At 36.7% G+C, this 19,656-nt stretch overlaps 2 protein-coding genes across 3 annotated transcripts; both read right to left on the reverse strand.

Annotated features, from left to right (window-relative positions):
* Window positions 1–2,774: 2,774 nt before the first annotated feature.
* On the reverse strand, window positions 2,775–13,723 carry calm3a (calmodulin 3a (phosphorylase kinase, delta)). 2 transcript variants are annotated; one of them, XM_039670854.2, is made up of 6 exons: window positions 13,590–13,723; window positions 7,984–8,014; window positions 6,233–6,376; window positions 5,500–5,606; window positions 3,902–4,037; window positions 2,775–2,862 (listed from the first exon to the last, which is right to left on the reverse strand). In XM_039670854.2, exons 1-6 carry the CDS (start codon window positions 13,590–13,592, stop codon window positions 2,834–2,836), a joined length of 450 nt encoding a protein of 149 aa, XP_039526788.1. In that variant the 5' UTR covers window positions 13,593–13,723; the 3' UTR covers window positions 2,775–2,833. The 2 variants fall into 2 exon arrangements, with proteins under 2 accessions (XP_039526788.1, XP_039526787.1); XM_039670853.2 differs by lacking the exon at window positions 13,590–13,723 and having other exon boundaries at window positions 7,984–8,020.
* Window positions 13,724–15,530: 1,807 nt separating this feature from the next.
* kcnk20 (potassium channel, subfamily K, member 20) lies at window positions 15,531–16,535 on the reverse strand. Its single transcript, XM_089121419.1, has one exon. It carries the CDS (start codon window positions 16,446–16,448, stop codon window positions 15,615–15,617), a length of 834 nt encoding a protein of 277 aa, XP_088977545.1. The 5' UTR covers window positions 16,449–16,535; the 3' UTR covers window positions 15,531–15,614.
* Between the last annotated feature and the right edge of the window lie 3,121 nt (window positions 16,536–19,656).

The raw sequence follows: 19,656 nt of genomic DNA on the forward strand, positions 1-19,656 counted from the left end.
CAATACAAATGTCTATCTGTTGTACTTGAGGTAATCTAGGCTGCATAAACATATCTGACACGTGAAAAGGCCGAGTAATAATTCACTACCTAAAGTTTAACACTTATGGTAAAGATTTGAACAAGTATTAAACCAAGTATAAGGCATTATAGTGATAGTGACTAATCAGTTTTGCAATCAGAAGGACAAAAGGCAGGTAAAGTGCAGATCTAATGAATGAGAAAGAATGACAATATATATATATATATATATATATATATATATATATATATATATATATATATATATATATATATATATATATATATTTTTTTTTTTCATTCCGTCAGATTATTTCAATGTTATTTTCTCATATAAATTATCAAGTAAATATATATGTTCACAGAAATGCAAAATATTGAATAGTGACGCAACGGCGCCATCCTCTGTCCAGCTTGTGTATTTCACTCCCAATCACATCTAGTGCAGTGACTGGTTCTAAACCTTTTGACTCCCAACAGTGAGGTACACTATTACATGCGCTCAGTTTTTGAAAACTAAAAATGTAATCAAAATGATTATTAATTAAAAATCAAGGATTACAGAACATTTAGGAGTAGAATGTTCTTCAGAGCTCCCGCTCATTGTAACCAATGAATTTACATCAGGACTCTTCCAGTTGATAAGGTTTTTATAAACATATATATTTCTTGCTCACAAAATCTACTCTATATTTACAGCTTAGCTTAAATAGTATTCGTTATAAAAATACCCATGGATCAAGACTACATGACTTTTTCCAGGGCTAGAAATCCCACTTTTAGTTAGGCTACCTCAATACTAGCAAGTTTTCCATGAGTGAATCTTGGTTATTCTTCTAAATAAAAAGAATTTCATTAAATACAAATAAAAATCCCACTAGTCTACTGATTCACACCAATATCCACAAGGCCTCGTGTCATATGAAAGATTCACCTGCTTTTGATATGATAAGCAAGACTTGTTCCACACACATCTAAAACTCATGCATTTAACAATTACATATTTCAAATTAGCCTAAGTGCAAATAAGGTCCTCCTTCTGAGATGCCCTGAGTGAACATGGCAAAACAAGCACATCATTAAAAGGGCAAGTCACTCGGTGTCGCACATCTTATACAAAACGGGAAAAGGAGACGTGTCCCTATTTAACCCCAGATTATTTACAGCTCCATCCAGCACAATCCTCAGAGTCAGACCTAAATATAGGCCAGATTTGACAGGAGACCTCTCGGGTGAGTAAGCGGATTAGCTTGGCGCTAATGACAAAACCTAATGATTTACAGTTGCATATGACGACAAGAACATCAAACATAGAAGTATATGCATAAACATATACATTTATTTTTTATTGTAAAACACAGATACATATTTCACATATTATCCATACAGATTTCACATGTTGAGTATTCCCCGTCCTGTCGCTCGTTTTCTAACCCAGCCAACATGAAACTCTCAAGTCCAGAATAGAGTAAGATATGCTATGTAAAGCTCTTCCACAGGAGTAATATGTTTTGGCAAGAAAAAAACAAAACAATTATGAGACCAATAGCAAGCAACATAATTCAATACATCGTTGATCCACCCCTCAAGACAGTTTCACCTTTATCCGTCGTCTCGCTAGCAGAGCGCAAATGAAATTTGGAGCACTTGACAACAAGAGGTGTGAAACCCACGAGAACAGGAGAAAGACGCAGTTGGTTCTTCTGTGTTTGAATGTATAATCTACACAAAAGTGCAAATATATAGAGATATTTGTGTGTATATTCACAGATTGATAACATAGTTAGTTGACTACAAGATCTCTTGCAAGAAAGTTGAGGCTTACGAGTAATATGGCACATTTCAAGACCATGAATCAAACGAAAGTCACAGACCTAACTAGAATAACAATATGCAATGCGAAGTTTACCAGACGTTAATAATCGCAGAACAGTACATTTATAAAGCATAACACTGATTATCTATGTAACTATATTTTTACAGTTATGCTATTTGCGTCGTTCTGTCACGTTCTGCTGTACATACTTCACATCTCCACGCTCCCACAAAGTTTGAAGTCTTCAGAGACAAAACCCACATTAAAATAAAGGTTTAAACCAGCTGACGATAACCACGGTCAACCAAGTACGTGCCTTACAGCCCATAAAGACACGCTTCAAGTCGTACGGCGCCATTAAACCGCAGAGTATGAGTATGACGTCGGGTTTTTACAATGAGCACGTCTTCATAAACATCCAGTTTTCGTTCCGTTCCGAGTCTTTAAAAGGAGAAGGCAATACACGTACTGTAAGCATGACTTCACCACAGGGGTCACACGCAAAAGTTTCCGCTCAGTTTGTATTGAAGGCAGCAGTGTGACCCTGGACTAATTACCACAATGTTTTAGCATTATTAATATAGTTTTTTTGATATATTTACTCTATTTTGGTGCGATGAAAGAACACTCATGAAAGGAGATGTCCTCTGCATATTAAATGCTGCCGTACTAGGCATGGACTTCAACTCGTGTGCGACTAAAGAGACGTTCTGTCCACGAAATTTTTGTCAGGTCTGGAGACGTTTGCTCCAAAAGGGCTCATGCAGTTATGCTTGGTCCATTCACTTCTGCTGGGACAATTCTGCTAGTATATTTCACAAATTGCTTCTGAATTTAGTTTTTTCTTTTTCTTTTTCTTTTGGTAAGAGATCACAGAATTTGACATTCTAATACTCTCTGAAGTAAACTTTAGATTTTTTTTCTTTTTAAAGACAGAGTGATCTTAGTAGGACAAGCAATGTAAGAGAGAAAGAGAGATACAGGATAAGATAATCCTTCACTTTGCAGTCATCATCTGGACAAACTCTGTGAAAAGAGACAGAAAAACAGATAATAGAAATCTAATGATTCCTGACACTGAAAGGATTTTTCTTTCTATTATGAAATAATATGTGCTGGTATATTATTTTAGCAACCTTTCGCTAAACATTTTATTCTCATTTTTATTTTTTATTTGAAAAGTTAATTTTAAAGTTTCTGTAATCACTTGGTTAAATATACACAATTAAAAAAATAAAAGTATATATATATATATATACACACAACAAAAGTTTGGGGTCAAGATGTTTTATGGTTTTTGTTAAAAGTCTATTCTGCTCACCAAGGCTGCATTTATTTGGTTGGTCTAATATACAATATTGTGAAATATTATTACATTTTAAAATAACTGTTTTCAATGTGAACATATTTTAAAATGTAATTTATTCCTGTAATGCAAAGCTGAATTTTTAGCATCATTACTCCAGTCTTCAGTGTCACATGATCCTTTAGAAATCATAATATGCTGATTTGCTGCTCAAACACATTTAAGATTATCAGTGTTAAAAGCAGCTTATTATTTTAGTGTATACCTGAAACATTTTTTAGGATTCTTTGATGAATTTGTAAAAATTGTTACAAATGATTTGTGTCTTTCAGTCCTTGCTGAATTAAAATATGATTTTTCTTCAAAAAAATATCTGACCCTAAACCTTTAAATGAAAGTGTATATATAAATGTAAAATGCATTTGAAGTTTAATATTTAAGGTTAAGCATTCAAAATAGCAATATTAATTGGAATGCAAGACTTTCAGGTACAAGTCCTTGCTATTTTTAGATATATCACCCATATACTGTCACTGAATTACATTACACCATCACATTCTAGAAGTTATGTGTTGAACGTCCAATGCAGGTGTAAAGAACGAATGCAAGACAAAAACACTTTCTCTGGAAAACTAATTAAAAAAATTAATTCACATGAACCACCTTCCATCTAAATAAATAAAGTTTGTATAAATGTCATTCTGGTTACGCAATAAAACGTTTCCTGATTGATTGGGAACATGCGCCACAGCTGCTCACCTTCATAGTTGACTTGACCGTCTCCATCGATATCCGCCTCTCGGATCATCTCGTCCACTTCCTCGTCGGTCAACTTCTCGCCCAGATTGGTCATGACGTGACGCAGCTCGGCTGCACTGATGTAGCCGTTTCCATCCTGAGAAGAGAATGTTATGTCTCATCACACATCCGGTCCTTTTGTGGTGTACTATAAATTAGGGCGGTCACGATTCCTCAATTAAATTCAAGTACTCGATTAAAAAAAAAAAAAAAAAATCCTCAATTGCATTTTACCCATGTAGAATATCCGGCAAAATACTGTAAGCGGTGCATTCCACAGACGAGAGTCCATGAACCGCATTATTACACGTTTTCTAAGGCTGCACAATATATTAAAACCATTTAAAAACTATACTATAGATATACATATGCGCTTTAATTATTTACATGCGTGTAGGTTACCAGCGCTACGTCTACATTAATCTGGATACATTTGAGTTGAGTAAGGAGTTTTCCAAAAGTTTCTCATCCACACAAATAAGTCGGAAAACGCTAAATTCACCTTACTGCGCATGCCTAAACCCTAGCGCAAAGTAACATATTTTACCAAACTGTGTGAAAGTGAATAGCACAATACCGAACGGGCACAATATCGGAATAAACATTAATATCTATCGGCACAATATCCGTCACATGACTAAACATGCGTCATAATTTTCAAGTACCTCTGTTTAAGTAACGCAAAAACGCCATTTTCAAATTTATTCACTTTGGAAAGCGTTTTCAAAAAGCTTTGATTTCGTTCATAAAACGCCATCTCAGGCCTTGTCCACATGGACACAGGTATTTTTATAACCATAGTTTTTCCACCAGCGGTAAATAAAAAAAAATCCCGTCCACATGAAAAAGCAAAAACACTGTCATGCTCTCTGTCAAGAGCATGCCACACCAGCAGGCGGCGATATAACCCTAACTGTAAAGCAATGTTGGCCAATCCTAACTGTAAAGCAATGTTGGCCAATCAGAAGCCTAACAAAAAGTTATTACAGGTTCCAGTTGGCGCAGCACACTCTGACGTCGCAAGGCAAAAACCCCGGTTTTACAGTCTACACCACAACTTAAAACTTAAGCCACATTAAAATGGGTTTAATGGATTTTAAAAGGGTTTTTTAATTTACTTTATTTGATTTTGTGTTTAAGTATCCGACTACAAAATGTCCATCCGTAGATCAAAGCAAGAGGTGAAGCAATCAAGAGAACCCAAACGAAACTGAAGCCGTTTGAAGCACGCTCTTACGCCAACGGCCTGAAGCAGCCCGAGCCCACATGGTGAATAATCTAATCCACTGTCTGGAAAACACACCTGCACAGTCCTTACGTAACACTTCATACACTAGCAGCTTTCACAGTTTTCCTGGATGATTGGTCGACTTGTCGTTTTTAGGAAAGCCTTGTATGCTTAAACCTGAAGTTACATAACAATGGCACGTTCTTGTGCTCTAAAGTATCTTCCTTGTACATTCATTAAGATTCCTAATGATTACTGTTCATGAATCGGTTCAGTGCTTAATCTGGTTTCAACTTCATGGCAGCTGCTGTTAATGGTGACGTTTCCATACCTTGTCGAAGACTCTGAAAGCTTCTCGGATTTCCTCTTCACTGTCCGTGTCCTTCATTTTCCTCGCCATCATGGTTAGGAACTCTGGGAAGTCTATAGTTCCGTTGCCTGTGGACAGACAGTGCCATGTTGTAGCAATTTACCACAAGATTTACCGTACCACTGTGTTAGGTACCCCAAAGTGTTACGGTACGGTTCGGCTTTTTGGTACCATTCACAACTTTTGACAGTGGAAACGCAAATAATTGCGTATTGTACCGCTCAGTGGAAATGAGCCATTAGGGAAGTTTGCGAGTGCATGTTCAAAACTGACATTAAACGCAGCCTTGATGCGTGTGATTAAGTGATAAGTCCATGTGAGTAACATGACGATCCTTGTCAATGCTACTCTTCCCTCATGAGAAAAAACACCCAATACCTGCTTGATCTAGGACAGGGGTGTTCAATCCTGCTCCTGGATGTCCAACATCCTGCAGAGTTTATCTCCAACACACTGGCCTGGAAGTTTCTAATAATCCCTGGTTCAGAGTTTGATTAGGATAGGAGCTGAACTCTGCAGGAATGTGGCCCTCCAGGAGCCGGATTGGAGACCCGTGATCTGAGAGGGTATTGTATTGTAAATGTATGTAGATGAACAGGATCTGCTACACAAGAAGCCACATAACTTTAATGGACTAACATAAGACACTTATCCTATCAAACTATGAATGTTACAAAAGCGTTCCTGGTCTTACCATCAGCGTCGACCTCGTTGATCATATCCTGGAGCTCAGCCTCAGTGGGGTTCTGACCCAATGAGCGCATGACTGTGCCCAACTCTTTGGTGGTAATGGTGCCATCGCCATCTTTGTCGAAGAGTGAGAACGCCTCCTTGAACTCTGTTTTGAATTACAGACATGTAAGTACAGTGCATGTACACTGCGATGACAAAGGAGCTTTATTTTTGAAGTCTAACCCTCTTTGCACACTTTGGCAAGTAGGTCATCTTGGCACTCCTTGCATAAAGAAAATTTGCATTCTACCAACAGTATACTGCAAAGAGTGAAAGTAGCATGGTCAAGTGTCAATCAGAACATAATTTACCACTTATCCTCATAGTTACGGCTTACGACTTTTGCACAGTTACAGCTTTAAAGCTGCAAATTACACACTATTTAACATATGAACATTAGAGGAGTGCAGAGTCTATTCTGTAAGGTCAGCATATTTCTAATGTAATGACAAAGATGCTTGTTTTTAACCTTTTGTATTATTAACAAAAAGTATAACATTCAAATTATTAAATTAAATAATTCCAGAAGTTTCAAGAACTTGTGGTTTTATCTTATTTATACGACTAGTAAATTTACATGATTTTCCAAGTTATTTCGGGAGACTTTTTTTTTTTTTTTTTACTCGCAAATAGCAACTTCTCAACAATTTATACCTAACATATTTCAGAGCTTGACAACTTATGAAAATTATACATAATTTCTCATGACTTAACATCTTAGACTTAACATCATGACTTTTTTCAGGTCTAGAAATTATTCCCTTATATCTCCAGGTTTTCCCAAGTGCGAGGAAACCCTGGTTTGAAATAAAAATAACGTTGCTAAAGGGAATAAATTGAAATAAACAGCTTGTCAGTTCATCTTTTTAGCCAATTTCTATGATTTAGCTTATTTAATATTTGTTAACTAATTTTAAGCCATCTTGCGGCCCCCTTAGTGCATCCCTGATCGAAAATAATTGCACAAGACACGTTTGTTCAGCTGATATTACTTGAAAATTAATCTCAAGAAAAATCAAGGGCAGTGAATTAGTCTGTCAACCTTCTTCCATTCTTAAAGTCCCCATGAAATCAAAATTGACCATACTTACTTTGTTTGCCTAAATTGATCGTTTTGTAGTGAACAATTCATACACGCAAGTCAATCCACACAAAAAATTTTTTTTGGCTTTGTAATGGCTTTAATCAAATTTTGAAAATGCCCCTCCCCTCTGCATTGGAGGACCTTGCCCGATGACGTAGGCTTTACGGTTTGGGTGTCTCCTTAACATCCATAACCACGCCCCTCCAACTGACAGCTGCTGTGTGTTTGCGAGCGCCGAGCGAGCATTGATTGACAGCGTGTGTAAACTTGCGTCATCCTCCATTTCAGAATGAAACGCCCATTTTTCTAGATCCAATCAGGTGCTAGTTGGGGAAAAGCCACGCCCACTATTTTGCCTCATTTAGTATTCCGTTTCTCTCGAAAATACGTCACAACACTGGAGAAAAGTCGTTTGCAACTTCCGGTTCACGGGGACTTTAATCAAGTTGCTTGGAGTAGGCTAGTGGGACACCGTCTAAACATGTTCTTCAGGTCAGAGTTATATTTATAATACCATTTATCAGCACAATCTTTTGCAATATAAGCTTCTATAAGCACATGATTGTCTTCTGCTGTCGGTGCGTACCGATGATGTCGTTTAAGACGGCCTTAGTGTAGAGTTCACTCACCAGCAATCTGTTCCTCGGTCAGCTGATCTGCCTGCATTAGAAAAGAGAGGAAGAGGAAGTCAATCAGCTCAGTGTCACATCACCACAAGACAAGCTCCAGTTTTTTGCGCACACACACCTCTGACTAATGAAGGACGTGCATAATAATACTCTTTTAAAAATATCCACGGAAGTTATAATTAGACAGTGCCACTTATGGGGTCATGAATGCGACACACTTAAAATGATTGCGCTTCTCTCTGACACAGAGTTCATTATTCAATTATTAAAGACGAGAGGATTCAGCTTCACTCGCCGTGATTCAGCTGTGACTTTTGTGAAGAGGAACACGCTGCCTTGTATTCAAAGACGGGTGATTCATAAAGCTTGGAGCTTAAAACGGACAGGGTGTAAAATGATCTATGAGAATACAGTGGACACGGGTCTGACTCATTGACTTTAGCTTGAATACATTTGGCTTACCATTTGCGAGATGAGAAAACAGCTGATATAAATGGTTACCCTAATAACAAGAGCACACAAGCTCTAATCAAGAGGAACTAGACTTTTCTGAACATGATGCGTATGAGCTGCCTAAGCAAAGCTCAACGTGCTGTTGTCAAATTGTTTATGGAAATGGTGCTTTATAGTTCTCAAATAGGCATTGGGTTAATGACATGATGCTAACTTTTTTGTCCTGGATCTATTAAGTATTGAAAAAAAAAACAATTCATATGCAATGACTTGAACACATCTCTTTAATTTCTGTGCTTATTCGACTATCAATTCATCAAATGTCTTTCATGGGATCATTCAGTACTTCTGCATCTTTTTTAAAAGCTTGATGCAGGTCACTATTCATTGCCACTATATGAATGAGCGCGAGAGGTACATTTTTAACCCTAAAACCGTATTCTGGACAAATGTGGGCAAAATAGTTTTGATTTATTTTTTAAAAAATACTTCCCTTAATCTGAGCGGTACAAGACTTGGTTAATTTTCCTAAGTTTGCCTCCTGAACACACACATTTTTTACTCAATTCTACAATGTTAAGTGGGTGAAAAAAAACCCTCCTTAATCTTGTATTTGGGTCAAAAATGGGCACCCATAGAAATGAATGGGAAAACTGTAATTTAGACTAGAGCATTCTAAAATAAGCTAAAATAAGACACCAGGTGACAGCAAAGTCACTCCATCTTTAGGTTTTTGCTCTAAGAACTTATTGGGATGATATTTTAATGTAGTTAAAAAAATAAAAAAAATAAAAAAACATTAAAATAAAAATCATTTACATAAAAAATATGGTACTTTTTGAAGTAAATAAATTCAAAAATACCCCCAAAATAAAAAAAAACACCATAAATGGATAGACAAATCTTTACTGTAATTTAGAGCCTTCTAAAATAAGCCAAAATAAGACACCAGGTGACAGCAAAGTTACTTCATCTTTAGGTTTTAGCTCTAAGAACTTATTGGGATGATATTTTAATGTAGTTAAAAAAAATAAAAAATAAAACATAAAAATAAGCATAATTTACATAGAAAATATGGTACTTTTTGAAGTAAATAAATTCAAAAAATACCCCTAAAATAAAAAAAACCACCATAAATGGATAGACAAATCTTTATCGAAGACAGTGATATAACATTTATAATAAATAAAAATTAGGATCACACCTGTGCCCACATTTGTCCACAATTACAGGATTAAGGGCTATAAAGTGAATATGGTTTGAGGGTTAAATTTCTCCTTTTGTGGACCGAAAGGAACGAAGGGAATACTGCATTAGAACGACACTAGGGTGGGTGAGTAAATAATGAAACGATGAGAGAAAAGTTGCTCCGGCTACTTTGACGCGTGTATGGTGAGGGAGTGGCATAGATTCGTTCTCACGAGGAGAACTGTTAAATCTCAAACCTCAGCCCTATCAGACCTCAGGTGGACCTGTCCTCCAGGAACACGAATGGTTAAATGCCTAGTTTGGATGCAGGTGGGCTGCCGTCTCTGTTGCTGCTGGCTAACATATTCTGTGCAACGCTTCTCAGGCCCGTTACTGCATGTCAATGACTGCAGCAATTACTGTGGATTAAGTGGAGCATGATGGGACAAATGTTTGTCATGCAACAAGAGTCCTTTCCAATTTGATGAGCAAGAGCGTGTGTGTGTGTGTGTGTGTGTGTGACAGTGATTTTGGGGCCCTAAGCAATTCCAGGCATGGGTCCCCAACACATCAACTACACACAAGTTATTTTACCTTTGTAACCCTTATTTTGCTCTCTCTTTCTTACAACAATAAACCACAACTGTAAAATTAACCATACACTCTTAAAAGAAATGGTTCTATTTAGAACCAGAAATGGTTCCATCCCCCGCTTCATATATGGAACTCCAAAATGGTTCTATATAGAACCATTTTTTTTTGGTAAAAGGTTCTATTGGCCAAGTATGGAACCCCAGGGTTCTATATAGAACCCAGAGGAACCTTTTTTTTAAGAGTGTATAGAACCTTATAGGGGTTCCAAATAAGTAGTGCTGATAGAACCTTTTAAGGTTCTATATAGAACCTTTTCTTCTAAGAGTGCATGTCAAATCCTAATGTAATGTAATCTGTAACAATTAACCCAATGCCTAACGCCAAGTATTTTTAGATTTTTGCTTGCCCTGCCAAAATTTTCACTGGCCCCCCATTTATTTACATAAAAAGTAATAAATAAGTAAATTAAAGGTTATGAAATCAAATTTCAGATACAAGTGACATTTCTCAATTCTACATTGCAATTTTGATTCCAAAGCAAAAACAACTGGCTTAACTAATATAAATCTCAAATATTATTAGAGATAAGTAAACAGACATTAATAAAATAACAAATAATAGCAATAGCATTAATAAATACAAAAGAACAAATTAAATAATCAGTACTTTTCAGGATGTTCAGTTAAGTCTAACAGTAACAGCAGTGAATTTGATTTCAACATAGAATATGTGCCTACTAGATCAACATCCTTGTTGATCCTGGAACAGCATTCCCATCAACCAATCAGATTTAAAGGACGGGTTTACAGTTAGTTTAAACTTTAAGTTAAAGCTTATTACAAGGCTTAGGTGCTTCTACACAATTCTTTTTCACCCATCATTTCTCTCTGATTTTAGGGATAGGTTATAGGTAGGGTTAGGTTTAGTGGTGGGATAGGGTTAGGATTATGTTTTTCTACATGTCTTTTTTTCGCAAAATCATGGCGACCACCTAACTGTAGTTTTCAGGAATAGGAATTGAATAATTAAATGTAAACTGCATAGTCTTCACTGTATAAATTAAATCTAGATATTATATTTAGCAGTAATTCAGTCAAGAGAAGCAAGTGATTTTTTTTTTCTCGGTCCTTTGTTGTTAAAAACATTAAAAACACAGAAAGCAGCCGGATTATTACGCTGCTGTCACTTTAAGAGCTAATGTCCAGATCGAATATTGTGTTACAGATGAGTTCTCTTTCTCGACTGTTTACACTCACTTAAGCGATAACTGACTGTTTACTAGCAGGGACGTCTGACTGACATATAAAGCAACCAATAACAGTTTGTTTTGTTCAGCGTCATGAATAGGGGTATGTAAATGTAAAGTCAAAGACCCAACAATAACAACTCAACAACCCAATAACAACCCAACAAATAACTCTTGGACCTATTTTAAAGAGTTTATGCCATAAACTTCACATACTTTTAAAAATCCAATGTTTAGTTGATCCTGTAAAGCGTTATTGTCACAGCTGTAAATTATACAACGGCATTCTTCTACCATTAGAGGATTTGGCGTCATACGCCTTATTCATGGCAGCGCCATCTTTGAATTTTAATGAGAATGAAAGCGAGGCTGTGAGGGATAGACATGCATCTCTTCAATGGGCTGTATTGTTATTTAATGTGTTTTCGGATTGTTCTGCTCATGAAACACTGGAAAAATATCTTTCCAAGAAATTACAGTTGACAAAAAACTCCCGACAATGTAAGTTGTGGAAAATTGTAAGTAATCTAGGAGCTTTATTCAGCTTTTTACAGCGGATGCCATTGGAAACACGGTAAGTCTATCCCTCACAGCCTCACTTTCATACCTGTCATGGCGCTGCTCTGAATAAGGTCTATTACGGCTTTGTTTCCAGGCGGTTTGTTAACGAACGCTACACACGTACACACCTCTCGGAAATCCTGTAGAATTAAATCAGATGATGACTTTAAAACTCCTTATGCTAACTAGCCCAAAGCGATTTTCTCCGGTGAGGGAGTCGGGTTAGATCGCTGAATTTATTTGCAGAATTTTGGATAGGGTCAGAGCAGCAAATTTGTATGTCAATGAATGGGCAGCAATTTTTCAACCTGAGGGAACAATTTAAAAAAATCCCAAGGAAATTCACGCATATTCACTGGAATGGTCCACTAATTTTCTCATTCACGAAAATGTAGGCCTAATACTAAAGTTAAAACTTTAATGATGGCATCCTGAAAATACAAAAAAAAAAAAAAGATATATTATTTATAGGCTTCAAGGTATTTGTTTGGGACCCCTGATTCCCTGGATCCCCAAGCGGCTGCTTAGCTCGCTTATTGGTTAAGTCCGCCATTGGTCTGCACTGCAGATTTAGTGTCAGAGTGTTGCTGCACCAGCTATGATTTGGTTCAATGCAGGGGGAAAGGGGGAGGGGGACAACCAGGATCCCTCACTGCAGTTCAGCCTGCTGCAATATGCAACCTCACTGCCCACTCCATTCATTGTTTTTTGACCAACCAGTGTGCAACAGCTACCTTACATGTTGCAACTTTGGCCCATGCAAATGCAACATCCTCATATCCGCAGGACGTTTGCAAACTTAGTGAACGTGCATGCAATGCAAATATATGGAGGCAAAACAAGCTCAGAACGATTCAGATTATTCCAGAAATGAAGAACTTGAGCGCATATGCTTTTGCTGATGGTTATTTTTACACCGCCACGCCCACACTTATCCTTCTGTTAAAGGCAATGAGCTCAGCCCATGTAAAATTAGCAGCCAGTCACTGTTCACACACACACCGAGATGAGCAAAGGCACTGGCACTGCGTGGATTCAACACGCATGATGCTTTACATACTAAACCCGCACCAACACACACTAAGCTGTCAATGCTGTGGACAGACACCGTGCATGCTGTGCATTTCATTTATCATATGCATTCGCAACAACTAGAGTCTAATGTGACAAAAACAGCAAGTTTGTGTTAGAGAATATGCAAGAAACCTAATACAGAAACTGGTGCGCGTGTGATTGACTTCAAATGGAACAGCAGCGGGAACGCGCAAAAACGCAACGCAATTAATCCATTTATTATCTCTTTTGGCCCAATTCATATTTGCTATATGGTTTTCTTATTATATAGATCACACGTTGATGTCCATCTGTTGGATAGCGCTAACTGGCTATTTTTAGCAGTTTGTTTAAATAAAAGCACTGAAGTTAAAAGATAAACACTCTTAATACGTTTAATATATTAGTAAACCATAATTAGCTGTCAAAGTCTGACAGGATGCTAAAGTGGCTAACGTAAACCGTTAGCAGGAAAAAAAAAGAAATGACATAAACATCAGGCTGAACTCACCATCGTTAAGCAATGCCCGTCCGGTAAATGTGTGTAAAATCAACTGAGGGCTGGTTGTGTTTGATATGTTGACGTATTAACGCAGGACCTGTTCCTGTGAGTGAGCGAGTGACTGACCCACCGCCGGATAGAGGTGTAGTAATGCGCTGCCGCTGCGCTTTGGCCTCATTCATACTGTATCCCTCCGCGCCAGCTCATCTTACTGTAATACTGAACACATCACTATGGCAAGCCGTTTAGACTTTTTTTTTCTCCATTCCCAGGATCTGAATGTGAAATGATATCGACCATTACATTTTCACTAGTTAAAATAGTAATTTTTGATATCAGGAATTACTTTCCACTAGTAAAAAAAAAACTCTTGATATTAACAATGACATCATCACTCGCAGAAATATGAATTATTGATAGGAATACTTGTAAGAAATACATTTTTGATATAAACAATTGAATTTGAATTTCAAATGTGATCATATCACCTTACAGATATCAAGAATTGATTTCTTACCAGTTCAATCAGAAATTCAATTCTAGGGAAAAAATAATAATTTTGATATCAATAATTTGTGGTTACTAGGGTAATTGTCTGTTCTTGATATTAACTGCTACTAGTAAAAAAGTTAATTTTGGATGTCAATAATTCGATTTTCAGTAGTGACAATGTTACCAGGAATGTGAATGTCACTAGTAAGAAAGCCATTTTAAATATCTAATATAACTGCTAACTATTGATATCAGAAATACATTTGAGATATCAGAAATAACAAATGGAAATAGAATTCATGATTTCAAAATTGCTCTTTAACTAGTGAAAATTGTTGATATCAATCTTGTAAAATCGGCTTGCCACACGTCACAGGCTATAAGTGTGAGGATGAATCGCCATGTGATGCCACCCACAGTCATACATTGTCATTGTATCTGATTGTAGTTGAAGATTTGTAGTGAGATGAAAAGTGTAAAAGTTATGACTTAAAAGCCATTCTTATGACAAATAGTCATTAAAATCAAGACATAGGCTACTAAATCGAAATTATGACAGTCAAAATTTCGACTTTATCTCATAATTTTTCATTTTATCTCATATCTCGTGCAGCCAGCTTTAGAATTTTGAGTTTGAATTTCTGTTTTTGCTGTAGTTTTGTACCGCATTGCAAAAAAGCATGGGGCTGATTATAATATTATCCAAAACGCCGCTTTTTATGCCGTCTTTGTCAGACAGAAGCACCGCAAATACCGGCGCACTATGGATAGCCTGCGGCGTCAGAAACGGCGTCATTGGCTGGATAATAATAACGCTGATAATGAGCGCGATTTTGCTTTGTAAACTCCGTAATTTGCAGCGTTTGTACCACAGAACGGCGTACTTTGCAGCGTCTTTTCGTCAGAAACGCCGTAAACACTGGCATTTTGAGAATGAGACGCATTTGGTTAGTGGTGAAATTTGACCCTTTTGCCGTTCCATAAGAACACAATCAATGCAGCGCTTAAAAGGGGCGGGGCTACATAAGGTCTACAAGTGCATCGTGTTTCTTTACAAAGTGACATCGCCACCTACTGGTCTGGCAGCAGAATACAGTGGTTTTAATCGTTTCCGCGTAACCGAGTGACCCAGGATTGGTTTGACAACGTTGTTGCCTGTACGCAAAGGAAAAACTTTTCCGTTTTAGTACATTGTTGCTGTGTAAACACACCCTAAGTATTGCTATTTTACAACAAATAATCATGAGACGATTCCCATTTTTATTTTCAGAATGTCTTTTCATGTACTGTAAAATAATATTTTTACTGTAAAAGTACATTAAACATACAATATAGAGGTTTACACAAAATTAAAAGGTAATTCACATATTACTTACAAATTAAATTCATTACCCTGTTAAAGGAAAATCACTTTTTCACATAGTAATGAAACAAACATTTACAGGTTTTTACTGTATTTCTCCATTCTTTTTACTTTAATTACCAATATTTTTGTTTTTGCATTTTCTCTTGCTGCTGATGATTTGACAGTGTTCTCATATCCTAACGGTGACAGTTCTTGCTGACAGCACTGAAAACTTCCTTCTCTCCATCATACTTCGGCAGTTTTTCCGAATCTCTGATTTCGTGTTCAAAAGTTGGGCTGTTCGCTGTGTCCAGGCTCTGGCACACAGTTTTTACTGCAGTGCTGGCACACTTACATTTGCTCTTGGAAGGGTGAGAGGCCTTGACCACATGACAGATGCCGGGATGGTTGCTTGTGTTCTGGATCTGCTGATCGGCCGGTTCTTCGACTTTCAGACCTGCGACAGAGCAGCAGCCCTGAGACCCACAGCAATACAGACTAAACAGCTTAGACAAAACCCAGTTCAACATCTGCTTGATGATGATGGCGGTGACGCTGAAAAGAGAGTAGGTGCAGCTCACACCAAGGATGATCATTAAAGAGTTGGCTATCTGGTAGGCCCAACGTGCTTCATAATGGGCCTTCTGTCCGCTCACCATGTCCCCGAAACCCATTGTGCTAAAAGCCACAAAGCAGAAGTACATAGACTCTGGGTAGCTCCAATCCTCCATAGTCGAGTACAGGCCCGATGCTCCGCAGTTCATTAGAAGTGTGACTGTTGACAAAATGAGGGTTACATAGTAAACTGAAGGTTTCCAGTCCTCTTGACCGTCTCCTTTTTCTGGTTGTGTGTTATGTTTTTTACTCAGCTCTGCCCTTTGTTTTTGCTTTCGACATCTGCGTGTGAGGAATGTAATCAGCGTTATCATGCGTTCCAGAAAGAGGTTGAAGAATAGGATGGTGGTTGAGCAGCCAATCAGCCCATAGAAGATCAGGAAGATTTTTCCATGGAGAGTAGCGGGTGCTGCCATCCCAAAACCTGATATGGACACACAAGTGAATGCACACTTTTATTTCTGCCGTACTAGTAGAAATGCTAAGAGTAGAATGGATATACAGTATGCTGTTCCTGAATGCAATCTAAAAAGCAGAATGATAGCCTCTACCACAACAAAAAACAAGATTTTCATCAGCTTTGAGTATCGTTCCATAATCTTGAGGTAATCTTTTGTGACGTGTGTGTGTACGCATTTCATTTTATATATTGACAGACTACACTTTACATTGTACAATTTAAGATTTGCTTGCGTGTATCCATGATTACAAAGCTATTATGATCTGAGCCCTGGGGATTTGAATCAGGAAATTGACTTTCTTGCTATTTCACCACTGAAAGATAAGCTCAGAGGCTGATAAGACTAGATTGTTGAAGATGTTTATAACGTGTAAACATGCTGTTTCTTCCAAAGCTAATTACTACATGGAGTCTGTATTGGGAGAAGTAGTAGTCAGCTTCTTCAAATATAGGGACAGATGTATGGAGTAAAAAGGTTATTTATCGACTTTATATCAATAAAGATAATTATGTTAGTTGCTAAATTCACACAGATGTTTTAATTACAACTAGGACTATTATGTTTCATAATTGCAATAATAATCATTTCAAATAGATAGATAGATATGCAGTTTACAGACAAATATATAGATAGATGGATAGATAGATAGATAGATAGATAGATAGATAGATAGATAGATAGATAGATAGATAGATAGATAGATAGATAGATAGATAGATAGATAGATAGATAGAAAAAGAAAGACAGACAGTCTACAGATAGATAGATAGATAGATAGATAGATAGATAGATAGATAGATAGATAGATAGATAGATAGATAGATAGATAGATAGATAGAATAGAAAAAGAAAGACAGACAGTCTACAGATAGATAGATAGATAGATAGATAGATAGATAGATAGATAGATAGATAGATAGATAGATAGATAGATAGATAGATAGATAGAAAAAGAAAGACAAACAGTCTACAGATAGATAGATAGATAGATAGATAGATAGATAGATAGATAGATAGATAGATAGATAGATAGATAGATAGAAAAAGAAAGACAGACAGTCTACAGATAGATAGATAGATAGATAGATAGATAGATAGATAGATAGATAGATAGATAGATAGATAGATAGATAGATAGAAAAAGAAAGACAGACAGTCTACAGATAGATAGATAGATAGATAGATAGATAGATAGATAGATAGATAGATAGATAGATAGATAGATAGATAGATAGATAGATAGATAGATAGATAGATAGATAGATAGATAGATAGATCGATCGATCGATCGATCGATCGATCGATCGATCACATACCAATAGTGCTGACTACAGTTGCCACAAAGTAAAAAGCTCCTGAGAAATCCCACCGGGGTCTTCGTGGTTCCATTTGAATCCCGGCGGCAACGGCCCCCTCATAGTGTCCCAGGAGCTCGCGCAAGTCCTCCAGAGGAACCCGGTGATCCCGAACAAATTCAGCCAGCTGTCTGTTCCATTTGCAATGTGCCTCCAGTTCTGAAGGTCTCTCGAGAGCCGAGAAGACAGCAGCCCCAAACAAGGTGTAGAAAAAAATCACAAATCATAACAGAAATATTCGGACCAAGTCTATGTTGACACGAGACCAAATGCAACCACAGTCTTTCCTACCAGAATGATCTGACTGAGCCATTAATATCCAGAAATAAAATGTATAAAGAGGACAAAACCAGCAGGTCTTCAATTGCATTATACCTCCAGAGAACAAATTTAATGTTTATCACCTATATCAGAATATTTAGCACACCATCCTTAAAAGCTATTGATCCAAAACAGATTTAGATTCAGAAGCTGCTGCAGAAAATGCTGTGTAGCAAACAGTAAACATGATCATCCTTGCCATCTCCCCGCTTATGTACACTTCATATATTGTACTTTATTGCCCTGCCTTTATTACTGTCACACATGGTATATGGATAAAGATCTAGGCAAGAGGTTTGAGGTCTCTACTTTGCAAGATGTTACATATGAATCTTCACCATTGGACCAAGATTTTGGGGGATTCATAGGGATTGTCTCTTTAATACATACTAAGTATAGTAAAACAGTCAAATATTATTACAATTTTAAATATATATTAAAATGTACTGTATTTCTGTGATGGGAAATTGAAATTGAAATTTTCAGCATCATTACTCCAATCTTCAGCGTCACATGATCCTTCAAAAATAATCATTCTATGTTGATTAAGTGCTATTACGAGGTCAAAAACAAATGAGAGTTGGATGCATTGAGCTAATAATAAAATAAACATAACAAATCCAACGGAACATAACATCCAATAGGACAAGCCTTGACACGGAGCACAAGAAACACTGGGGTTTAATACAAGGAGTAATTGGCACACAAGACACACCTGGGAACAAGAAAAACTACAAAGGACTACAAAACATGGTGCAGAACCAGAAATAACATAAAAGTCCATAAGGGACTATGACAAGTCACGTAACATTTCTTATATCAATGTTGTAATCAGTTGTGCTGCTTAATATTTTTGTATAATTTTTATTTTCAGAATTCTTTGATAAATGGAAAGTTCTAAAAGTAACTTTGCAACTACAGGTCAACTAGCTCTTCTCATCATTAACTTAGTGTAGTAGACTGTTAGTTTATGGTTAGGAGAATAAGTTGACGTAGTTGCAAAGTTACTTTTAGAACTCAAAATAAAGTGTTAGCAGACATTAAACAGAAAGTCTACTAACACTCTAATGTGAATAAGTTGTCATGTAGTTGCAAAGTTACATCAAAATGTGGACCATCAAAATGAACTGTTACCAAAATCTTTTGTAACATCATGAACGGTCACTTTTGATTAATTGAATGCATTCTAGCTGTTAAAAAGTATTTATTTCTTTTATTTCATTCTTTTTGGTAGTGTACATCACATTTTTTTTACAATTTCATATCACTGATCATTTAATGTACTATCATTAAATTACACTATGTAGCTTGTAAAAACAAATGCATAATTCTGCAATTGTAATTTCAATAACTGCATTTATCCCTCGTTGCCCAGCAGTAAACAGTTTGTGTAAATCCACAATTCATGTAATAAAAAAACACTGCAGAACATTTGAACAATATGATTGTATAACCCTTAATTTGAGTTGTTACTCTACTCGTCCAAT

The sequence above is a fragment of the Pimephales promelas genome, chromosome 16, assembly GCF_988280905.1.
Source record: "Pimephales promelas chromosome 16, fPimPro1.hap1.1, whole genome shotgun sequence".
In the NCBI taxonomy this organism is placed as follows: domain Eukaryota; kingdom Metazoa; phylum Chordata; class Actinopteri; order Cypriniformes; family Leuciscidae; genus Pimephales; species Pimephales promelas.

What these genes read in the sequence shown, in the direction of transcription:
- calm3a (XM_039670853.2), bottom strand. Translation starts at nt 8,020, where the DNA reads ATGCAGGCAGATCAGCTGACCGAGGAACAGATTGCTG. An exon ending in GACCGAGGAACAGATTGCTG is followed by an intron (nt 6,377 to 7,983) that starts GTGAGTGAACTC and finishes AATTCAAAACAG; the next exon opens with AGTTCAAGGAGGCGTTCTCA. An exon ending in CTTTCAGAGTCTTCGACAAG is followed by an intron (nt 4,038 to 5,499) that starts GTATGGAAACGT and finishes TTCTCTTCTCAG; the next exon opens with GATGGAAACGGCTACATCAG.
- kcnk20 (XM_089121419.1), bottom strand. Translation starts at nt 16,448, where the DNA reads ATGGCAGCACCCGCTACTCTCCATGGAAAAATCTTCCTGATCTTCTAT.